The sequence below is a fragment of the Poromitra crassiceps genome (assembly GCF_964638095.1).
Source record: "Poromitra crassiceps genome assembly, chromosome: 10".
NCBI lineage: Eukaryota > Metazoa > Chordata > Actinopteri > Beryciformes > Melamphaidae > Poromitra > Poromitra crassiceps.
Genome location: NC_139631.1, coordinates 51,691,130 through 51,713,935, shown reverse-complemented (window position 1 = coordinate 51,713,935; position 22,806 = coordinate 51,691,130). Strand labels below are relative to the sequence as shown.

Sequence of the window (22,806 nt, the reverse complement as noted above, 5' to 3'; positions counted from 1 at the left end):
TGCCCCGCCCCATTCACTTCAATAGAACTGGCCGCAATGCAAAATTCAAACTCTGTAACGTGAGTGATGTCTCTTCCTTCTTTATAGGATCCTTGCTGAAAAGGAGGCAAAGGTCAAGTACAGAGAGGCACAGATACAGGGGGAAAGGAAAGGGAGGAGCCATGAGACTAACAGTGCTGTCATGAGTCAGGATACACTCATCAGTTTGAACAGTCAGTAGCCTGCAGACACTGACTGTAACAAAGATACAGCGCAGATTCACCCTACTGTGTCACTCCTCACAGTGTGAGACCTCCTCACAGTAGCAGTGTGAGACCCCCTCACAGTGTGAGACCGCCTCACAGTAGCAGTGTGAGACCTCCGCACAGTAGCCTACAATAGTCACACAGGACAGTGTGAGACCTCCTCACAGTAGCCTACAATAGTCACACAGGACAGTGTGAGACCTCACAGTAGCCTACAATAGTCACACAGGGCAGTGTGAGACCTCACAGTAGCAGTGTGAGACCTCCTCACAGTAGCAGTGTGATACCTCCTCACAGTTGCAATGTGAGACATCCTCACAGTAGCAGTGTGAGACATCCTCACAGTAGCAGTGTGAGACCTCCTCACAGTAGCAGTGTGAGACCTCCTCACAGTAGCAGTGTGAGACCTCCTCACAGTAGCAGTGTGAGACCTCCTCACAGTAGCAGTGTGAGACCTCCTCACAGTCACAGTGTGAGACCTCCTCACAGTCACAGTGTGAGACCTCCTCACAGTCACAGTGTGAGACCTCCTCACAGTAGCAGTGTGAGACCTCCTCACAGTAGCAGTGTGAGACCTCCTCACAGTCACAGTGTGAGACCTCCTCACAGTCACAGTGTGAGACCTCCTCACAGTCACAGTGTGAGACCTCCTCACAGTCACAGTGTGAGACCTCACAGTCACAGTGTGAGACCTCCTCACAGTCACAGTGTGAGACCTCCTCACAGTCACAGTGTGAGACCTCACAGTCACAGTGTGAGACCTCCTCACAGTCACAGTGTGAGACCTCCTCACAGTCACAGTGTGAGACCTCCTCACAGTCACAGTGTGAGACCTCACAGTCACAGTGTGAGACCTCCTCACAGTCACAGTGTGAGACCTCCTCACAGTCACAGTGTGAGACCTCCTCACAGTCACAGTGTGAGACCTCCTCACAGTCACAGTGTGAGACCTCCTCACAGTCACAGTGTGAGACCTCCTCACAGTCACAGTGTGAGACCTCCTCACAGTCACAGTGTGAGACCTCCTCACAGTCACAGTGTGAGACCTCCTCACAGTCACAGTGTGAGACCTCACAGTCACAGTGTGAGACCTCACAGTCACAGTGTGAGACCTCCTCACAGTCACAGTGTGAGACCTCCTCACAGTCACAGTGTGAGACCTCCTCACAGTCACAGTGTGAGACCTCCTCACAGTCACAGTGTGAGACCTCACAGTCACAGTGTGAGACCTCCTCACAGTCACAGTGTGAGACCTCCTCACAGTCACAGTGTGAGACCTCCTCACAGTCACAGTGTGAGACCTCACAGTCACAGTGTGAGACCTCCTCACAGTCACAGTGTGAGACCTCCTCACAGTCACAGTGTGAGACCTCACAGTAGCAGTGTGAGACCTCCTCACAGTCACAGTGTGAGACCTCACAGTCACAGTGTGAGACCTCCTCACAGTCACAGTGTGAGACCTCCTCACAGTCACAGTGTGAGACCTCACAGTCACAGTGTGAGACCTCCTCACAGTCACAGTGTGAGACCTCACAGTCACAGTGTGAGACCTCCTCACAGTCACAGTGTGAGACCTCCTCACAGTCACAGTGTGAGACCTCACAGTAGCAGTGTGAGACCTCCTCACAGTCACAGTGTGAGACCTCACAGTCACAGTGTGAGACCTCCTCACAGTCACAGTGTGAGACCTCCTCACAGTCACAGTGTGAGACCTCACAGTCACAGTGTGAGACCTCCTCACAGTCACAGTGTGAGACCTCACAGTCACAGTGTGAGACCTCCTCACAGTCACAGTGTGAGACCTCCTCACAGTCACAGTGTGAGACCTCCTCACAGTCACAGTGTGAGACCTCCTCACAGTCACAGTGTGAGACCTCACAGTCACAGTGTGAGACCTCCTCACAGTCACAGTGTGAGACCTCACAGTCACAGTGTGAGACCTCCTCACAGTCACAGTGTGAGACCTCCTCACAGTCACAGTGTGAGACCTCACAGTAGCAGTGTGAGACCTCCTCACAGTCACAGTGTGAGACCTCCTCACAGTCACAGTGTGAGACCTCACAGTAGCAGTGTGAGACCTCCTCACAGTAGCCTACAATGAGTGGCCTTGTTTTCCCTCCTGAAACAGGCCTGGATTAGATGGGCGGAAGGCAGTCTGAGCCCTGCTTGCAGAGAGAATAGGGACAAGCTATGTGTGTGTGTGTGTGTGTGTGTGTGTGTGTGTGTGTGTGTGTGTCTGTGTGTGTGTCTCTGTGTGTGTGTGTGTGTGTCTCTGTGTGTGTGTGTCTGTGTGTGTGTGTCTGTGTGTGTGTGTCTCTGTGTGTGTGTGTGTCTGTGTGTGTGTGTGTGTGTGTGTGTGTATATCTCTGTGTGTGTGTGTGTGTGTGTATCTGTGTGTGTCTTAGAGCCGGAGGCTTTGGTGAGGGGGAGGGACCGGGCACGGAAGGTCATTCTTCACACCTCTTAGTTGTGACCTCGCAAAATGTCCATGCGTGCCGTGCTCGCTCGCCCCACATGGCTCAATGTGCTCGCCCCACATGGCTCAATGTGCTCGCCCCACATGGCTCAATGTGCTCGCCCCACATGGCTCAATGTGCTCGCCCCACACGGCTCAATGTGCTCACTCCACACGGCTCAATGTGCTCACTCCACACGGCTCAATGTGCTCACTCCACACGGCTCAATGTGCTCACTCCACACGGCTCAATGTGCTCACTCCACACGGCTCAATGTGCTCGCCCCACACGGCTCAATGTGCTCGCCCCACACGGCTCAATGTGCTCGCCCCACACGGCTCAATGTGCTCACTCCACACGGCTCAATGTGCTCGCCCCACACGGCTCAATGTGCTCGCCCCACACGGCTCAATGTGCTGGCGGCGCGGTCGGGATATTTATGCTGTTGTGGAAATCGGCGCGGCGCGAAGCTGACGAGAATATATTTGTGAGCAGTGTTGGTCTCTACATGCCAAAGCTGCAGCAGCCTTCCAGGTTGGGTGTCAGTTACGTGTCTCCCCTTTGCTATCAGGACTCCTCCCACTTCTCACCCCCTCCCCTGTCGCTCGGCTCGCCCGGCATACGAAGGTTACGTTCTGTATTTCCAGTCATAACACTGGCAGCTGTGTCTCTGGACAGACGAGCCTGTTGGCACTGTGTGTGCGTGCGTGTGTTCCTGCGTGCATGTGTGTGTGTGTGTGCGCGTGCGTGTGTGTGTGTGCGTGCGTGCGTGTGTTCCTGCGTGCATGTGTGTGTGTGTGTGTGCAGGCTGCTCAGGGATCAGGGACAAACCCAGCCAGTAGTCATCACACACACTGGCATGGACAGGACTGGATCCACATCCCTGAGGACTTGGCCAGAAGATGGCACTCTATTCTGTTGTGTTATTATTGGCATTTATGCTTATTTTGAACCATCTTATTTATTTTGAACCACCTTATTTATCAGCAGAGATAAAAAAAAAAAAAAAAGTCAACACAATTAAAAACACAAATTGAGTGTTGCCGCTGTGTAACATTAATTTGCGTTAACTGAAATTCCCATACAAAAATCCCATTGACTTTTACACGTAACGACCAGGAAGTGCAGGGACTTCTGGGTAAGCCTACAAAAATCCGTCATGGCTATTTTTATATAATGTTACATTGTGCCTTTTACATGTATTTTCCCTGCTCATAAAATGTTCTTTAAATCTCAGCCTTATTTTGACCATAGATTCATATTGCAAGTTGTTATATATAAGTGTTATAGAGAGCCACAGGGATGACGTATTTTTGTAGTCAGAACGCGGAAGTCCCGGACTTCCTGGTTCTTCACTGTTTCTGTCTATGGGATTTTTGAATGGGTTTTTGCCGCGATGCTTCAAATAAGGTCTCTGGGCAATGCAAGCTTAATCAAACGTGAACCAGAGTTCAGTCGGATAATCTTCACACATGAGGACCACTTTCATGAGTTTTGAAGCATAAATGCGAGCCCTAGAAGTAAAAAGTTCGAGCTAAGCTAATCCAGAACTACACACTGTCGCATAGGCTTCCACGTCACGTCAGCACTCAACCTGTACTGTTGTTGATGTGTGCACTGATTACCCCGGGCTGAACGGGCTGAATCAGGTGAGGGAAAGAGAATTTCCGTGTTCGTCCTTTGAAGTGGTGACGTTATTGACGTATACAGTATATCTCCGTCGACTCAACACTGTAGTCTCATTTAGCCGTTTGCTAGCTAGCCGCCCTTTTAACGGCACGTAAAAGCTTCAAAACTCATAAAAGTGGTCCTCGTGTGTGAAGATGATATTACTAAACACTCGTTCGCGTTTGATTAAGCGCGTGTTGCCCAGAGACCTTATTAGAAGCATTGCGCCAAAAACCCATTCAAAAATCCCATAGGCGAAAACAGTGAAGAACCAGGTGTGTTAGCATCGATGATTTCCGGACTCGTTCCTGCGGCTCTCTATATTATTCCACAATATGGTTGTATTCTTTTACAATGGGATTGAGCAGTGTTATTTCAAACAGTCACCTACTTGAAGCAGCTACTTGGTGCACCTGCTGGCGTGTGTAGTGTACTGCATTAAGCTTGGTGCACCTGCTGGCGTGTGTGCTGTACTGCATTAAGAGAACCAGAGGGAATACTGTGAACTCTGCAGCACCTTCTTCAAAACAGGATATCTCTGCCTGCTTTCTTCAGCTGTTATGTGGAATGCTGCACTTTAGAGAGTACGTGACTTCACATCACTCAGCCAGGTGTGTTCACACACAGCAGCACACACACAAAACAAACAGAGGATACACACACACGCACGCACGCACGCACACACACACACACACACACACACACACACACACACACACACACACACACACACACACACACACACACACACACACACACACACACACACACACACACACTGTGCAGGGCTATGTTGTGCATGTGACTTGGGGGTGCTGTTGAGGACGTGTGAGCTGGGCTAAAGGGGTTAGCTATTAGCCTGTCTTCTGTTCACACTGTGCCAGGGCTTGAGTGGCTGTATTGTAGCTGTGCTATATTAGCTCTCTAGACCAGAGGTTCTCAAATGTTTTTCAGCCAAGGACCCCTTACAAGATATATACCGGGGACCCCCTCATTCTGATTTGTGATTTTGGGCTAAGCTTAATTGTTTCCACTTAATTGTGCTTGACTTTTAATTTGATAGGTTTGTTATTAGAATGTAATCCATGAACCATTTTAGATTTAAAGCATAAACTATTTTCGTTGAACTATGAAGATTTAGCAAAAAAAAAAATATATATTTTTTTATTACATTACATTTACATTACGTCATTTAGCAGACACTTTTGTTTTGTCCAAAGCGACTTACAATATCACAATTTGTCAACAGTACAGAAAACCACTATGCAACACAATCAATGACAGCCAAGATATTTTGATAGACTAGCACCATGTAGGAAGTAGTTTGAGAGGGAATAAGTAACATGTAGCATTTTTTTTTTTTTTTTTTTTTTTTTTTACTTGCAAACTTTCAGGGGTCCGCGGACCCCCATTTGAGAACCACTGCTCTAGACCAGGGGCTTTCAAAGTCTGAGACTGTGGGCCTCCCCTATCAGACAGAGCTTGGAAAAAAGCGTTGTCCTCCCACCCATTGGTTTACTTGCTTAGATTCGCTCAATTCCATTTCCTGGATGCCTAGTATGGGATCATGATGAGTTTACACACTCAACACTTGGAAGCAAGATAGCCTGATACTTCACACTAACGTTACACTAGTCTGTCTGATACTTCACACTAACGTTACACTAGTCTGTCTGATACTTCACACTAACGTTACACTAGTCTGTCTGATACTTCACACTAACGTTACACTAGTCTGTCTGATACTTCACACTAACGTTACACTAGTCTGTCTGATACTTCACACTAACGTTACACTAGTCTGTCTGATACTTCACACTAACGTTACACTAGTCTGTCTGATACTTCACACTAACGTTACACTAGTCTGTCTGATACTTCACACTAACGTTACACTAGTCTGTCTGATACTTCACACTAACGTTACACTAGTCTGTCTGATACTTCACACTAACGTTACACTAGTCTGTCTGATACTTCACACTAACGTTACACTAGTCTGTCTGATACTTCACACTAACGTTACACTAGTCTGTCTGATACTTCACACTAACGTTACACTAGTCTGTCTGATACTTCACACTAACGTTACACTAGTCTGTCTGATACTTCACACTAACGTTACACTAGTCTGTCTGATACTTCACACTAACGTTACACTAGTCTGTCTGATACTTCACACTAACGTTACACTAGTCTGTCTGATACTTCACACTAACGTTACACTAGTCTGTCTGATACTTCACACTAACGTTACACTAGTCTGTCTGATACTTCACACTAACGTTACACTAGTCTGTCTGATACTTCACACTAACGTTACACTAGTCTGTCTGATACTTCACACTAACGTTACACTAGTCTGTCTGATACTTCACACTAACGTTACACTAGTCTGTCTGATACTTCACACTAACGTTACACTAGTCTGTCTGATACTTCACACTAACGTTACACTAGTCTGTCTGATACTTCACACTAACGTTACACTAGTCTGTCTGATACTTCACACTAACGTTACACTAGTCTGTCTGATACTTCACACTAACGTTACACTAGTCTGCCTGATACTTCACACTAACGTTACACTAGTCTGTCTGATACTTCACACTAACGTTACACTAGTCTGTCTGATACTTCACACTAACGTTACACTAGTCTGTCTGATACTTCACACTAACGTTACACTAGTCTGTCTGATACTTCACACTAACGTTACACTAGTCTGCCTGATACTTCACACTAACGTTACACTAGTCTGCCTGATACTTCACACTAACGTTACACTAGTCTGTCTGAAGGCACTTATTTTTTTCAGACTCTGGGAAAGTGGCGAAAAACAGTACAATTCCCTAAAACTACTGTATCTCTGAACTATCTTTAATCTTTTTAATAGGATATTCTATGTGATCACCTTTTGATAACTAACCTAATATTTCTTCGCTTCCATTCACCGAGCTTCCTCTGAAACTGCTTGGAGGCCCGCCCCTCCTGGGGAGGCCCGCCCCTCCTGGGGAGGCCCGCCCCTCCTGGGGAGGCCCGCCCCTCCTGGGGAGGCCCGCCCCTCCTGGGGAGGCCCGCCCCCACTTTGAAAACTTCTGCTCTAGACCAGAGGGAAACCTTCACAGCCCTGGAGAAACTAGGCTGTTTTTGATGCCATAGTTTTGTCACAGCATCAAATCCCTCGTGGCTAAACACGTTCTCTGTATGTCTTGCACACACTTCTCTGTCCTTGGCTTTTACGACTGGCCCCAATACCATTTTTTGGGTTCCGGATTTTCAATTAACGTTGGTAGTAATCAACAGCAGCATAGCGCAGCAAGTTGCAACATGTCTTTCGGTTTAGGTGTTTCCCCCAGCAGCAACATTGGTTCATTATCCTATAGTAAATGTATGTGTGTGTGTGTATGTATATATATATATATATATATATATATATATATATGTATATATATATATATATATATATAATCAAGTCATAGTAATATCATATAATAAGTCATATAATAAGTCATATAATAGTCAAATATTCGGAGTGGCAGTTCAGGTCTTCCTCTTCACACCAGTCAGGCCTATTTAACACGTTACATACTTGGTGCCTTTCTGTTGTGATGTGTCACGGTTGTGGCTGTTAAAACGTATTGACAATGTTCTCACACCATCCAGTGTCTGTGTGAATTTAACCAAACCCTGGATGCTGTGAGAACATGTTCACAGATGTGTTAAGCAACACGCAAAAGAAAGAAAACACAAGCCGTTTTCCCACATGCGCTTTGTACCGCTAAATGACCGGAACGTGGTGTAATGCCTGCATGTGGGAAAGTCGTTGTGCCGGTATAAGCGCGAGCCCGTCGTCGCGGACATTTCACCAGTTTCGAGCCAGTCAGAAGAGCGGTATGCTCTTAAGGGCACACAAGTGGGAAACGGGTCCAGTCATTTTCCGCGACAGCGGTCCTTCAATCATGGGCGAGGTGTAACCTACACACGTTGCTTAATGTTCCAGCGGGCATAATCTAATCATTCGCGCACATTAAAGCAAACTGGCGAAATGATCTTGTGATAATAAGAGCAGTATGTCAGCTTGCTGATTTCCGAAGGCGAAGGCAAGCCCGGACACATCAAACGAAGCCAGTCTGTAAAAAGTGCTTCAACGCGACGCAGGTGAACGGATAAACATCGAACCAGCAACTATTTCTCTCAGACACGGATCCCAACTTCTTCAAAGTGCATCATCTAATCATTCGCGCACATCAAAGCAAACTACTTCCACATTTCGCTTCCTGCATTTGCTTTCTCTACATACATACAAGCTCCCCCCTCCCCCCGCCCCCCAACATACAGGCAAATTCACTGCTAGATTCCCACATGCGAGCGTGAAGGTGTGAAGGGAAATTCAGGGAAATGTCTGATATTGACTTACAGGTAATTTTCCGGTACGCATGTGGGAAAACGGCTATATTGAGTTGAGAGGGACTTGTATATCCCCCCAAAAAGCTGAAATGTGATAAAAATCACAACCCTGCACCAAAGGGATTCAATGGAAATGATTTGTCTTCTTTCAACATGATGTTGTGTATTTGTCTGTGATCCTGGTATTTGTGACGACCCGTCCATCAGGTTCTGTCATGATGCTTTTACATCACCAGGTTTTGTTCCCCACAGGGAATCCACTACTTTATTGCACGCTGTGTCTTACAGTGTGTAGACAGTTTTCACACAATGATGTTGCTCGGGAATAGTTTGAAACCGCTATTGTATTAACACTACAACAGGAAGTAACCTAGGGGCAATTTAGAATGTTTAGATTGTTTGTATGTCAAGTTAAAACCGTCTATAACGAAGGTCTAACTCGGTTGGGGGTATTAAAAAGAACAGAGCTCTTCTGTTTTTTTTCTATGTGTGATGGGTTTTAGTGAGTAACTGGCCAGGCCTACAACTAACCATTATTTTCATTATCGATTCATCTGTCGATTCATCGATTAGTCATTTTGGTATATACAATTTCAGAAAATGGTGAAAATTGTTGATCAGTGTTTTTGCCCGAAGCCCAAGATGACATCCTCAAATGTCTTGTTTTGTCCACAACCCAAAGATATTCACTTTACCGTCATAGAGGAGTAAAGAAAGCAGAATTGAATCTAGGAAGCTGGAATGAGAGAAATGTAGTATTTCTGTCTTAAATATGAGTCTAAACGATGAATCGATTATGAAAATAGTTGACCATTAATTTACTGATGATCGACTGATGGATGAATGGACCAGTCATTGCAGCTGTATCAGTGGCTTTGACATCCTCGGGCCTCCTCCTCTTGAGCAGCACAGCAGGTCTACTGGGCTCTGATGCAACCTGCCTCCTCCAGATTAGCCCACTTACAGTATATAACCTTCAGCTGTTTAAAAATACCACCCAACAAAACCACACTCACTCATTCATGCTGTTTGTCACAATAGTACTGTATGCCCCACATACACATACATGCTGTTTGTCACAATAGTACTGTATGCCCCACATACACATACATGCTGTTTGTCACAATAGTACTGTATGCCCCACATACACATACATGCTGTTTGTCACAATAGTACTGTATGCCCCACATACACATACATGCTGTTTGTCACAATAGTACTGTATGCCCCACATACACATACATGCTGTTTGTCACAATAGTACTGTATGCCCCACATACACATACATGCTGTTTGTCACAATAGTATGCCCCACATACACATACATGCTGTTTGTCACAATAGTACTGTATGCCCCACATACACATACATGCTGTTTGTCACAATAGTACTGTATGCCCCACATACACATACATGCTGTTTGTCACAATAGTACTGTATGCCCCACATACACATACATGCTGTTTGTCACAATAGTACTGTATGCCCCACATACACATACATGCTGTTTGTCACAATAGTACTGTATGCCCCACATACACATACATGCTGTTTGTCACAATAGTACTGTATGCCCCACATACACATACATGCTGTTTGTCACAATAGTACTGTATGCCCCACATACACATACATGCTGTTTGTCACAATAGTATGCCCCACATACACATACATGCTGTTTGTCACAATAGTTTGCCCCACATACACATACATGCTGTTTGTCACAATAGTTTGCCCCACATACACATACATGCAGGAACAACACATCTACACTAGGGGTGTGCTTTGAAGAAATCCATACAGCATGGTATCCTGATATTTTGTGTGGCAATATATCGTATCGCAGGAATGCCAAGTATTGTGATATTTTATAATTTAAGTTCTCAGGTGCATCATGCAACATTTATGACGGTGTTGGTCAGTCTGTCTGCTTGACAATCCCACTTTGCTGCAATAACAATGATTCAAGTGAGACGAACAGACTGGAAACTTCATCTCATTGATAAAACAGATTTTATGGTTATCATTTGAAATGGAAAAAAAGGTAATATATCGCAATATATCATTCACAATACTCAATATATCCTGACTTAAATATCGTGATTAGGGATGGGCATTTCTAGCAAAAACACTACTCGAAATTCACTGGGCCAAAGTCGACTTTTCGTCGAAATTCGCCCACCCCTAAAAAATAATAATTTGGAGTAAAATTTGACATGGTCTTCCCTGATTCTAACTATAGTTGAATCGCTTGGTTTGACCAAGTAAAACATTTTTTATAAGCATTTTACGCAAGGTCTATGGAAAAATGTATGGCGGATGAAATCCCATGGAGAGAGAGACGACTCTATTGTCGTTAGCCAACGCTAACGTTCGCATTAGCATAGCGCCGAGATGACCCAGGCGAGGGGCAATGTGAATTCCACGCTTTGTGCAGACTGTATGGAACAGACTTGAGGCTATGTGCAGATATTTGTGGCTGAAACACGTTGCAGACCACAAGTCAAAGTGGCTGAACAAGAAGAAAACAACAGCCACTTCCAGCAGCTCGTCTCTTCGCGTTAAGATTGATGCTGCCTCCAGAACATTCAGCTCATTGAGTTCAAGTGAGGAGATTTGAAATTCTTGGCTCCATTCTCTTCATCTGACAGCCCCACCACATCTCCCCGAGGTCCACTGTTTTGTTGAAGGTTGCGCTCTGATTGGCAGGTCGCATTGCTGCATTGCTTCGATACTTGGTATCTAACAAAGTTATTTATTTCTTTATTTCTTTATTTAAATTCAAGTCAATGATGGTTTTAATGCTTTAACTTGCGGTTTCCAGCTGCAAATGTGTGCACGTAGCGTGAGGCTCAAACTGCCATGTGTTTTCTTGCTCTTGTGGTGGCACTAAGCTGACTTTTCTCTCTAATGTGCTTAGGAGCGTGGCGGTGGCATGGGGAAGCTGGAGCCCATCTCCCCCGTCAGCCCGGCCCATATGGACCCTGACTTGGATCTGGTGCCGGCCCGCTTCTCCAAGGAGGAGCTGATCCAGAACATGGACCGTGTGGACAGAGAGATCACCATGGTGGAGCAGCAGATCTGCAAGCTACGCAAGAAACAGGTCAGTTTCCTGTTGAGAGATTGTAGACTAGTGGTGCCCAACCAGTAGATCTCAGGGTGTAGATGTTGTGGAAAATGTTCCAAAGTAGATCTGAAGTGTAAAAACGTTGGGGCACCCCTGTCGTAGACCGATGCTATTACAAGTCTTATAGCAAATAAATACGACGAGTCAAGAAAGCAAGTACTTTGGTTGCAAGGATAGCATCACTATGCAATATTAGGCAAAAGTAGGCAGTCTCTTGTCAACGTCAACATCAAGTGGTCAACAACGCAGTCAACAATGTGACAACGAAGCAAGTTGAGTAAAGAAATATATATATATATACTGTAGGCCTACTGCCAAACAATAACATTTGATCCTTTGTAGATATCACTCTGTTAGGCTATTTGCATGCATTCAGCTTTTGATCAGACATGCCTTAAAGTCAAGCTGAACCCAAAAATGACCTTTCTTTTCTTTTGGTACCTGGGTATGCAGTGCACCTATTTAATAATGTATGCAAAAAAGATCACACAAATCTAATTTCTTTAGTTTTTCACACTTTTTCACATCAAAAGTTCATTTTTCAAGATTTCATTGATAACAGTAATGTACAGTTTGCTGACGTCACCTAGTACTATCAAATTTCTACCCCATTTCATCCAATCATATCACGACATGCAGCTGTCAATCAAATCTTCATTTCAGGATAATTTTATCTTCCAAATGAAGTAGAAAATGTCGCCTAGTGCCTCTCATCTGGTAGAATTCCTATCCCATAAACTAACTACGGTACTAACTTGGCCAATTGTTAGAAACATGAACAAAAACCAAAAACTATAATCTCTAAGAATGCAAAGAAATGTAACTGGCTCGTTAAAACGCGCATTCCAGGGATATCGTATTTACAGAAATAGCGCAAAAGGCGCGCGCTTGAGAGCGTGGTTGTCAGGGGTCGCCCCTCGGAGATTCCAGGCGGGCAGGCAGCACCCATGCATTGGATTGTCCGCTCGCTCCGCACGAAGCAGCTGGCTGTCTGGTACTCTGCGGATCCCACTCGCATAGCACGACAACACGCTGAATCCCACTCGATTTGGGGGTGGAACACGCCATGATTGACCAATGCCAAAGCCAGTCGACAGAATTGTCAAATCAAATCATCGACATGATACTATGACCCGCCTCTCAATTTGTCATCTCAGACAAATTATGTTTTCAGTCTGAAACGGACTGCGACGCACGTGACGAACGGGTTCAGTTCGACTTTAAACACACCTTATGCTACACATAACTGTATGTATTATAAGTCTTTATCTCTCATGCTTGAAGTGTTGGCATGGTGGTTGAAGTTGCACAGTGGCAGTGTCTAGCTTGTTCAAAACATTTTCACATGTGCTTTTTCCAAAGCAACTTTGCGTGCCAGGCTTCAGTTGGCATCGACGCAATAGTCTTTAACAGAGACTTTGCTGTGTTGTAATCGCTGCATTGAAGCTCCATATTTGGTTCTTGCTCAACGTACCACAACTGTGTACACAGTCTCCTCCAGGCAGCTACAGTCTCCTTCCTCCTTGCCTTTTTTATTTAGGAGAAAAGTAGGTTAATAATATATATAAGGCTATAAATAACAGCTCCCCCCGAGGGAGAGGAGGATTATAGCGGAGGTTTTGTGACTGTTAACCCACTCATATTCCTGCCTCACTGTCTCCCCTTTGGCTGCCTGCCACAGCATGTTTAGTAGAGAAGCTCTGTGGTGAAGCTCTCCTCCATCCCCACCCCACCCTTCTACATCCAGCCCACACCACCCCACCCCTCTACGTCCAGCCCACACCCACCCCACCTCTCTACGTCCAGCCCACCCCACCCCTCTACGTCCAGCCCACACCCACTCCACCCCTCTACGTCCAGCCCACACCACCCCTCTACGTCCAGCCCACACCACCCCACTCCTCTACGTCCAGCCCACACCACCACCCCCCCCCCCTCTACGTCCAGCCCACACCCACCCCACCCCTCTACGTCCAGCCCACACCCACCCCACCCCTCTACGTCCAGCCCACACCACCCCCCCCCCCCCCTCTACGTCCAGCCCACACCCACCTCACCCCTCGGTCCCTTCTTTGCTCGGCACTCAAATTGTGTCTCCATAAATGTAAGCCACCTGCAGCCTGCTGGAGAGTCCAGTGTGAGAGGCTCCAGGTTGGGGGGTGGGGCAGTGCGACTGGGGGGCGAAGTGGGAGCGGTGAGGGTTGTTGTGAATGATTGAGAGGGTAAGCTCTGCTACCTAGAAAAATAAATACAGACCCCTCCCCCTTAATACAGACCCCTCCCCCTTACTCTCCCTCAACACACACCATGTTTTTTTAGGGAGGTTTTCTTTTTTTTTTCTTTTTTTTTTTCTTACAGTGCAGCTCCCTTCAAGCATTAAAACATCTGGAGTAATGAAGTGTTATGGTAAAACTTTATTTAAAGAGTTCTGGCTTGGTTCTGAGTTGGGGGAGATGGGTGGGGGCTGGGGGGGCTTAGGTTACTGTCAGCCTGTGTCATGTCAGCCAGGCTCTGGACAGCTGCTTTATTTTATTTTCCTCGCTGGTGGGTTTGGGAAGGGGAAGGGGGAGAGCTCTCTGGGAATGGATGTGTTTCCCGGTGCCAGATGCTTATCCGGGCCGATCGCGCCACACCGTCATCCATCACGCTCCACTCTCCTGTGGACCCTCTGGAGGCCGCCTCCTCCGCCTGCTGAGGCCCCGCCTCCTCCGCCTGCTGAGGCCCCGCCTCCTCCCCCTGCTGAGGCCCTGGACAGGAGAGCAGAGGAGGGGGGGCCTCAGCAGGGGGATCAGCTTTACTGTAGATCAGCTCCCCGCACGCCACTCACCCACACAAGGCCCCAACATCTAGACCGGTGATGCTCACTATGTTTTCCATGAGAGCCACACTGGCAGGACAAAGTCAATAGGAGAGCCACACTGGCAGGACAAAGTCAATAGGAGAGACACACTGGCAGGACAAAGTCAATAGGAGAGACACACTGGCAGGACAAAGTCAATAGGAGAGACACACTGGCAGGACAAAGTCAATAGGAGAGCCACACTGGCAGGACAAAGTCAATAGGACTAATACAGGACAATAGCCACTTTTACTGCAAAACACCAAAAGCCACCCCAATCAACCAAGCATCTGCCTACTCATTTCATCTAGGGCCTTATGATTTTTTTTTCTAATGACATTTTTTGTTTTAATTTTTCTGAATTCTATGTTTTACTCTTTATGTTATTTTTAATCATCAGAAAGAGTGTCTAATAATTAGGGGTGTCAAAATTAATCGTTTAATCGATGCATTGCGATGCGGACATGTGAATCGAATCGTTGACAGATAATCGCTGAATCGTTTGTTTAAATTTATGTAGTCTCGGTTTCCAGCCGTTTGGTGAGCGGCGCCAACAGCGCCACCTAACCATCAAACGTCTGGGAATTTACTGTTCCAAATCTGCTTCATTGAGCCTGGCGAGAATGGCCGGCAGCAGACACGCCTACATTTATTATTAGAATTTTATTTGGTAGCGGCAATGCAATATTTCATAGTTCCAATATAGAGCAAGACACTGATGTGCTGCAAAGAGAGTTTATACCTGTTGTTTATTTTACAATCATTTGTCCTACCCGGAAGTGGTCCGCTTGCTACTGTGAAGTCATCAGCAGGCTCTGTTACGTTAGCCTCAGGAGTCGGGCTTATCGCTGGGGGAAAGACCTCTAGCCGCCGGGGCCGGATGAAACATGTCCTATTAACAGGTTATGTTTGTTTCTAAGTGATTAATATGTTTCTCCGCAAACGCGACAGCACCGGTTCTGCATGAGCGTCACTGCTCCCAGAAAGCAGGCCCGCCCACAACACTGATGATTGGTTCTCCGATGCAAGGCTTCCAACAGCGCCACCTATGAAAAGATTTAAATAGTAATATTCTCAGTCTTACAGTAGTGAAACGGATTAAGACAGAGAGCCAAACTTTTTACTTCAAGATTCAAGATTCAAGATTATTGACTGCTATATTCACACATGTGAGCCCTCAGGTGTGAAGGAAAATTCCGGGAAATGGCCGATATTGATTTATAGGCAATGTTCCTGTACGCATGTGTGAAAACGGCTCTAGTGTTGTAGCTACACAGCAGCATTGGCTTTGTTTGCAGGCTGTTGTGGTAACCCTTTGATTAACTGGCCCCTGGGGAGTTAATTGCTATTCCAGCTAATGGGATAGTTAGTCTCATCCCCACTGGAGAGGAGAGGAGAGGAGGGGGGAGGCTGTTCTCACCCCACTGGAGAGGAGGGGGGAGGCTGTTCTCACACTCACTCACCTCTCAGCAGGATCCAGAGAGCCACAGGGCCTTTTGGATGAGTTTAGTGTGCTTCTAAATAGGGATGGGCATCGGATTTCGAATTTTCGAATAATCGTTGTTATTATCAAGGTCGACTTTTATTATTGAAATTCGAAATTCGAAAAAAAAAAAAAAAAATTTTTTTTTTTTTTTTTTTTAGTGAAATGTTGCAGTCTCCCCTGATTCTAAGTATAGTCAAATCGCTTGGTTTGAGCAAGTAAAACAATTTTTATAAGCATTTTAAGCAAGGTTTATGGAAAAATGAATGGCGGATGAAATCCCATGAAGAGGGAGAGGGGGTGACTTTGGCACCCCTTTGGCACTCAGACCTGAGCCTACTAAATATTTAATGAACCACTCATGATTGTCAAAACTGTTTTTTATTTTCGAAAATGTCAATGTCATGTAACATGTTCTTTACTTCAGTGGTGCAATGCTTGTTTGAGCTAAAAATCCACAGCAGAAGCTTTTTATATTAATTAATAAAGCCGTAGACTTAGAATCAGGGGAGACAATGCAACATTTCACTCACAAAAAAAAAAAAAAAAAAAAAAAAAAAAAAAATTACATTTACATTTACATTTTTTTTTTTTTTTTTCGAATTTCGAATTAAATTCGAATTTGGCCAGCGAATTTCGAATAGTGTTTTTGCTAGAAATGCCCATCCCTACTTCTAAAGGTTTAGAGCTGGAACACATCAACCCCACTCCAAACAACTAGCAGCAACAAAGGCAGTTAGCTCACCTCACGTCACACACTGCAAATACTACAGCTGACAGGCAACTAGCATGCACAGTCACACACTGTGAATACTAGTGCCTACTGCGCGGGACACACTGTGAATACTAGTGCCTACGGCGCGGGACACACTGTGAATACTAGTCCCTACGGCGCGGGACACACTGTGAATACTAGTCCCTACGGCGCGGGACACACTGTGAATACTAGTCCCTACGGCGCGGGACACACTGTGAATACTAGTCCCTACGGCGCTGGACACACTATGAATACTAGTCCCTACGGCGCTGGACACACTATGAATACTAGTCCCTACGGCGCTGGACACACTATGAATACTAGTCCCTACGGCGCTGGACACACTATGAATACTAGTGCCTACGGCGCTGGACACACTATGAATACTAGTGCCTACGCCGCGGGACACACTGTGAATACTAGTGCCTACGGCGCGGGACACACTGTGAATACTAGTCCCTACGGCGCGGGACACACTGTGAATACGGCGCTGGACACACTGTGAATACTAGTGCCTACGGCGCTGGACACACTATGAATACTAGTGCCTACGGCGCTGGACACACTATGAATACTAGTGCCTACGCCGCGGGACACACTGTGAATACTAGTGCCTACGGCGCGGGACACACTGTGAATACTAGTACCTACGGCGCGGGACACACTGTGAATACTAGTGCCTACGGCGCGGGACACACTATGAATACTAGTGCCTACGGCGCGGGACACACTGTGAATACTAGTCCCTACGGCGCGGGACACACTGTGAATACTAGTCCCTACGGCGCTGGACACACTGTGAATACTAGTGCCTACGGCGCGGGACACACTGTGAATACTAGTGCCTACGGCGCTGGACACACTATGAATACTAGTCCCTACGGCGCTGGACACACTGTGAATACTAGTCCCTACGGCGCGGGACACACTGTGAATACTAGTCCCTACGGCGCGGGACACACTGTGAATACTAGTCCGACAGACGCCCAGACATGGCTGATGCTGATTAATCGGCCGTATGTGTCTCCTGCTTAGATAACCTGATGCGGCATTTGTGTGTGTATCCCTTTAAGACGCGGTTCGCGGTCTTAAAGGGATACACACACAAATGAGGGGTATACACGCAAATGCTGCATCAGGTATCAATGGGTTAACTGTCATGTTGGTTTGTTTGTGTGTTACAGCAACAACTGGAGGAGGAGGCAGCGAAGCCTCAGGAGCCAGAGCGCCCCGTCTCCCCACCGCCCAGCGAGGCCAAGCACCGCAGCCTGGTGCAGATCATCTACGACGAGAACCGGGTGAGCACCTGAGCAAGGCATGCTGGGAAGAGCTGGATCATGAGCATTGTTGTTCTCTATCATCACCTTAATGCAAGTCAAGCAACCAGCGTAAATACTGTATCCTCATCTCTCAAGACAACCAGCGTAAATACTGTCTCCTCATCTCTCAAGACAACCAGCATAAATACTGCATCCTCATCTCTCAAGACCAGACAAACTGAATCGTTAGTCAAATAGACCTCTTCTGAAGTGCTGAGCATAACCTTTTAATTACAGTAAACACAGTCTGTATAGAATATTGCTGTTGCAACAGGGTTGAGCATGGAGCCATTCTCAATGCTCTTAGTCCACCTAGTGGTGAAAGGCACACCTCTCCTTTCATGTCCATGGCATTTGAATCGGGGGAACTCCTCTCACACTGCAGATCTTTGAATAAGCCCTTTGTTATTGTTCATCCTGCCTACCAACACGAGGGTCGCAGGTTCGCGCCCCCGTGTCACCTCCGGCTTGGTCTGGCGTCCACACAGACACGATTGGCTGTGTCTGCGGGTGGGAAACCGGATGAAGGGTATTTGCCCTGGTCGTTGCACTAGTTGGGGATGACGGGAAAAACGCGACAGCATCACTTATGGCCACGGTTGGACTTGAACTCGTGATGTCACATTAAGCACATGGCACCCACTGTATTCTGCTAAGCTACCAAAGCACATGGCACCCACTGTATTCTGCTAAGCTACCAAAGCACATGGCACCCACTGTATTCTGCTAAGCTACCAAAGCACAGGCACCCACTGTATTCTGCTAAGCTACCAAAGCACTTGTACCCACTGTATTCTGCTAAGCTACCAAAGCACAGGGCACCCACTGTATTCTGCTAAGCTACCAAAGCACTTGTACCCACTGTATTCTGCTAAGCTACCAAAGCACAGGGCACCCACTGTATTCTGCTAAGCTACCAAAGCACAGGGCACCCACTGTATTTTGCTAAGCTACCAAAGCACAGGGCACCCACTGTATTTTGCTAAGCTAGCAAAGCACAGGGCACCCACTGTATTCTGCTAAGCTACCAAAGCACAGGGCACCCACTGTATTTTGCTAAGCTACCAAAGCACAGGGCACCCACTGTATTTTGCTAAGCTACCAAAGCACAGGGCACCCACTGTATTCTGCTAAGCTACCAAAGCACAGGGCACCCACTGTATTTTGCTAAGCTACCAAAGCACAGGGCACCCACTGTATTCTGCTAAGCTAGCAAAGCACAGGGCACCCACTGTATTTTGCTAAGCTACCAAAGCACAGGGCACCCACTGTATTTTGCTAAGCTAGCAAAGCACAGGGCACCCACTGTATTCTGCTAAGCTAGCAAAGCACAGGGCACCCACTGTATTCTGCTAAGCTAGCAAAAATGCCCTGCAAAGCCCTTTAAAACAACACAGTAGTATAGGAATGTCCTGTGTGTCCTGTGTGTCCTGTGTGAGTCAGCAGCAGCAGCAGCAGCAGCAGCAGCAGGACATGGCTGCTTGCTCATGCAGGGTCATCTGAAAGGCAGGAAGTTGAAGGATGACTCATGGCTTTACTCCACAATGTACCCTGACCCCTGTAACACTTTCCACTTCCCCCTGGCTGTCAGGAGTGCTTCCTGGCCTATGGCACCATCCCCTAAGCTCTCTCCAGACCTCACCGGCTCCCCCTGGCTGCCAGGAAGCACTCAGGCCTACCGCGCGCTCCCCCACGCTCTCTCCAGACCCCATAGCACATTCAGTCAATGCATATTTCCTGCTATTCTGTGATTCAAGGCGTAGTGTTCCATGGTGAGCTTGCAGGTATATATAGCTTGCAGGTATATATAGCTTGCAGGTATATATAGCTTGCAGGTATATATAGCTTGCAGGTATATATAGCTTGCAGGTATATATAGCTTGCAGGTATATATAGCTTGCAGGTATATATAGCTTGCAGGTATATATAGCTTGCAGGTATATATAGCATGCAGTTCCTCAGGGTGAGGCTCATACCAAGCGTCTTCATACATGAGGAGTTTAGGCTGCGTTAACCCCTCGTGTCCCCTGGCTGTAATGACTCCAGCCTCAGTAGGCCTTTCTGAGCTGGTGTCACAGTGGTGTCAGCCTCACCAAGGCTGCAGGATCAGAACCCTGTTGAGCTCTTGAAGCTAAAAAAAAAATCCAAAACCAACAAGTTAATTATTTACATTTTTACTTCAATGTAGAACAGTCATTTCTTACACATGAGATTACTTTTATCCTTTTAGTCATAACGATTATTGAAAGATATTCCATATTCCAGACTGAAATGTTATAACAGAAGTGGAGTATTGGCCAGAATGACATGAACATTTGAACACTTATTCAGCCGGTATCTTGCATGTTGCGTTCAGGTGCACTGTACATTTTCTTTTTTCTTTTTTGCGATAACACGCGACTTTTGCGATGTGTTCATCGCACATTTTCATATCGCGATGACGATGAAAATACGATTAATCGTGCATCCCTACCTGAAGCTCACATCACATTCTGTTAGTGGTGAAGAATCTAGGGGGCAGTCAGTGCGCCCAGCCAAGCGCATAGAGCGCGCGACGATTATGACGTCATCGCACGGGGCGTGTCGGGGGGCGAGGCCTGAGCGCAGCGCGGCGCGTCCATGGAGATTTTTCTATCAGCGCGTCGGGTTTTGCTGCCTGTGCCTGTGAGATCTCCGTGGTAGGCTATCAGCGGATATCTGCTGTGATTATGTCCTCACCGTCGTACAGTCGCCTTCAAAAGCATAATGTTCGATTATAATGAACTAGTTGTGTGGCTTAGCCTTCCCAAATGTTGAGGGTCGTTTTTTAGAATTTAATATATAGAATTGGGAACGTTACATTCAATTTCATTCAGACTGCCTTTCACTGATCGCCGCCATTTCTGGAGCACTCACTATGTTCTGTTTTGGCCTGCGCAGAGTGCGCGCGCCCTCCGTGGAGCCCCGCCTCCAGCACGTGCGCGAAGAGTATGCCAGAAGCTTTAGTTGGTTGCATTGAGGCCAATGCGGAAGTGCCAAAAACTGCAGTTCCTCAAGTGGCCACTTGAGGCTGGCTGCAAAAGCATTCACCCTGTGCCTGACGTTAGCATCAATACATGTGTTTACAGCCTGGTTCCAAAATGTCTATAGCTCATTTCACCTTTCATGACAACTAGGTAATTGTGTATATAATCCGTTTAGTGTCAAATAGATGCAAAAAAAAGGACTACGTTTTGGCTGTGATTGACAGGTCGCCTGTCCAGTTGATTGTGCAGCTGGTCGATCATGGACCAATAGAATGCGGCGCTGCGGCTATGGGAAACCAGCACTGTTAAATGCTGACAAATACTGTACATCACTTCTAGCTCTAAAAATCCAAGATGGCAGCCCCCAGTGCATCTTTTGACAGTATTTGTGATATGTGTTTCTGTCACTCCTGCCAATCAGTTACACTGTTGTGTCACTGAAGGAAAGGAAGTGAGCTGGGAAAGCAACAGAGCAGAGCGTGTGCTATCTCACCAAGGAGAAATTATATCTGAGTGAGAGAGAGAGATAGATAATCAGAGAGAGAGAGAGAGAGAGAGAGAGATAATCTATCAGAGAGAGAGAGAGAGAGAGAGAGAGATAATCTATCAGAGAGAGAGAGAGAGAGAGAGAGGAGGGCAGAGTGGAGGTGAAGATGGGGAGTGAGAGTGTAGGTGAGGGGGGGTAGTCTGGGACATTGCTCACGTCTCACACATTGTCTGGTGGAGCTAAATATAAATGTATGGAGGAGCTGAGCCCCAACACCTCTGCTCTCTCCTCTCCCCTCCCTCCTCTCCTCTCCTCTCCTCTCCTCTCCCCTCCCTCCCCTCCCCTCCTCTCCTCTGCTCTCTCCTCTGCTCCCTCCTCTCCCCTGCCCTCCCCTCCTCTCCCCTCCCTCCCTCCCCTCCCTCCTCTCCTCTGCTCTCTCCTCTCCCCTCCCTCCTCTCCCCTCCTCTCCCCTCCCTCCCTCCCCTCCCTCCTCTCCTCTGCTCTCTCCTCTGCTCTCTCCTCTCCCCTCCCTCCTCTCCCCTCCTCTCCCCTCCCTCCCTCCCCTCCCTCCTCTCCTCTGCTCTCTCCTCTGCCCTCCTCTCTGCGTTGCCGTGGTGACGGCAGAGGCTAACATGTGCTGCTTGTCTGCTTGTGTTTCTTCACCAGAAAAAGGCAGAGGAAGCTCACAGGATACTGGAGGGACTCGGGCCCAGATTGGAACTGGTGAGTGTGGAAACCTTCTCTTTATGCCCCGCCTCCTCCTCCCCCAGGCTGTTTTTGTATTATTGAATGAACAGGTTATTGGAGGGAAGGTTGAAGCAAAGGATCTCTCCAGGTCTGAGGTGGTGAGGAGGCCGTTGCCATTCAAGTCTGTCTCCACCATTGATGATGGCTACACAGAAAGCTGTGGCTCAGCTCTCCAAGTGTCAATGATGCTTGACGTATGGACGCTCGCGTGGAAATGAGAGACACGGGAATCCTGACGAGAAAACGTTTGGAGCTTTGATACT

The 22,806-nt window shown here is 46.9% G+C and overlaps 1 protein-coding gene across 6 annotated transcripts in view; it reads left to right on the top strand.

Annotated features, from left to right (window-relative positions):
* Positions 1 to 22,806, top strand: part of ncor2 (nuclear receptor corepressor 2) — a gene marked incomplete at its 3' end in the record, with an annotated part of 154,468 nt that overhangs the window by 7,337 nt on the left and 124,325 nt on the right. For all 6 annotated transcript variants that reach the window (XM_083644613.1, XM_083644614.1, XM_083644615.1 and 3 more), the window contains exons 2-4: positions 11,700 to 11,882; positions 18,170 to 18,283; positions 22,463 to 22,519. In XM_083644613.1, coding sequence (XP_083500739.1) covers positions 11,700 to 11,882; positions 18,170 to 18,283; positions 22,463 to 22,519 — 354 coding nt within the window. The remainder of the gene's footprint in view (positions 1 to 11,699; positions 11,883 to 18,169; positions 18,284 to 22,462; positions 22,520 to 22,806) is intronic.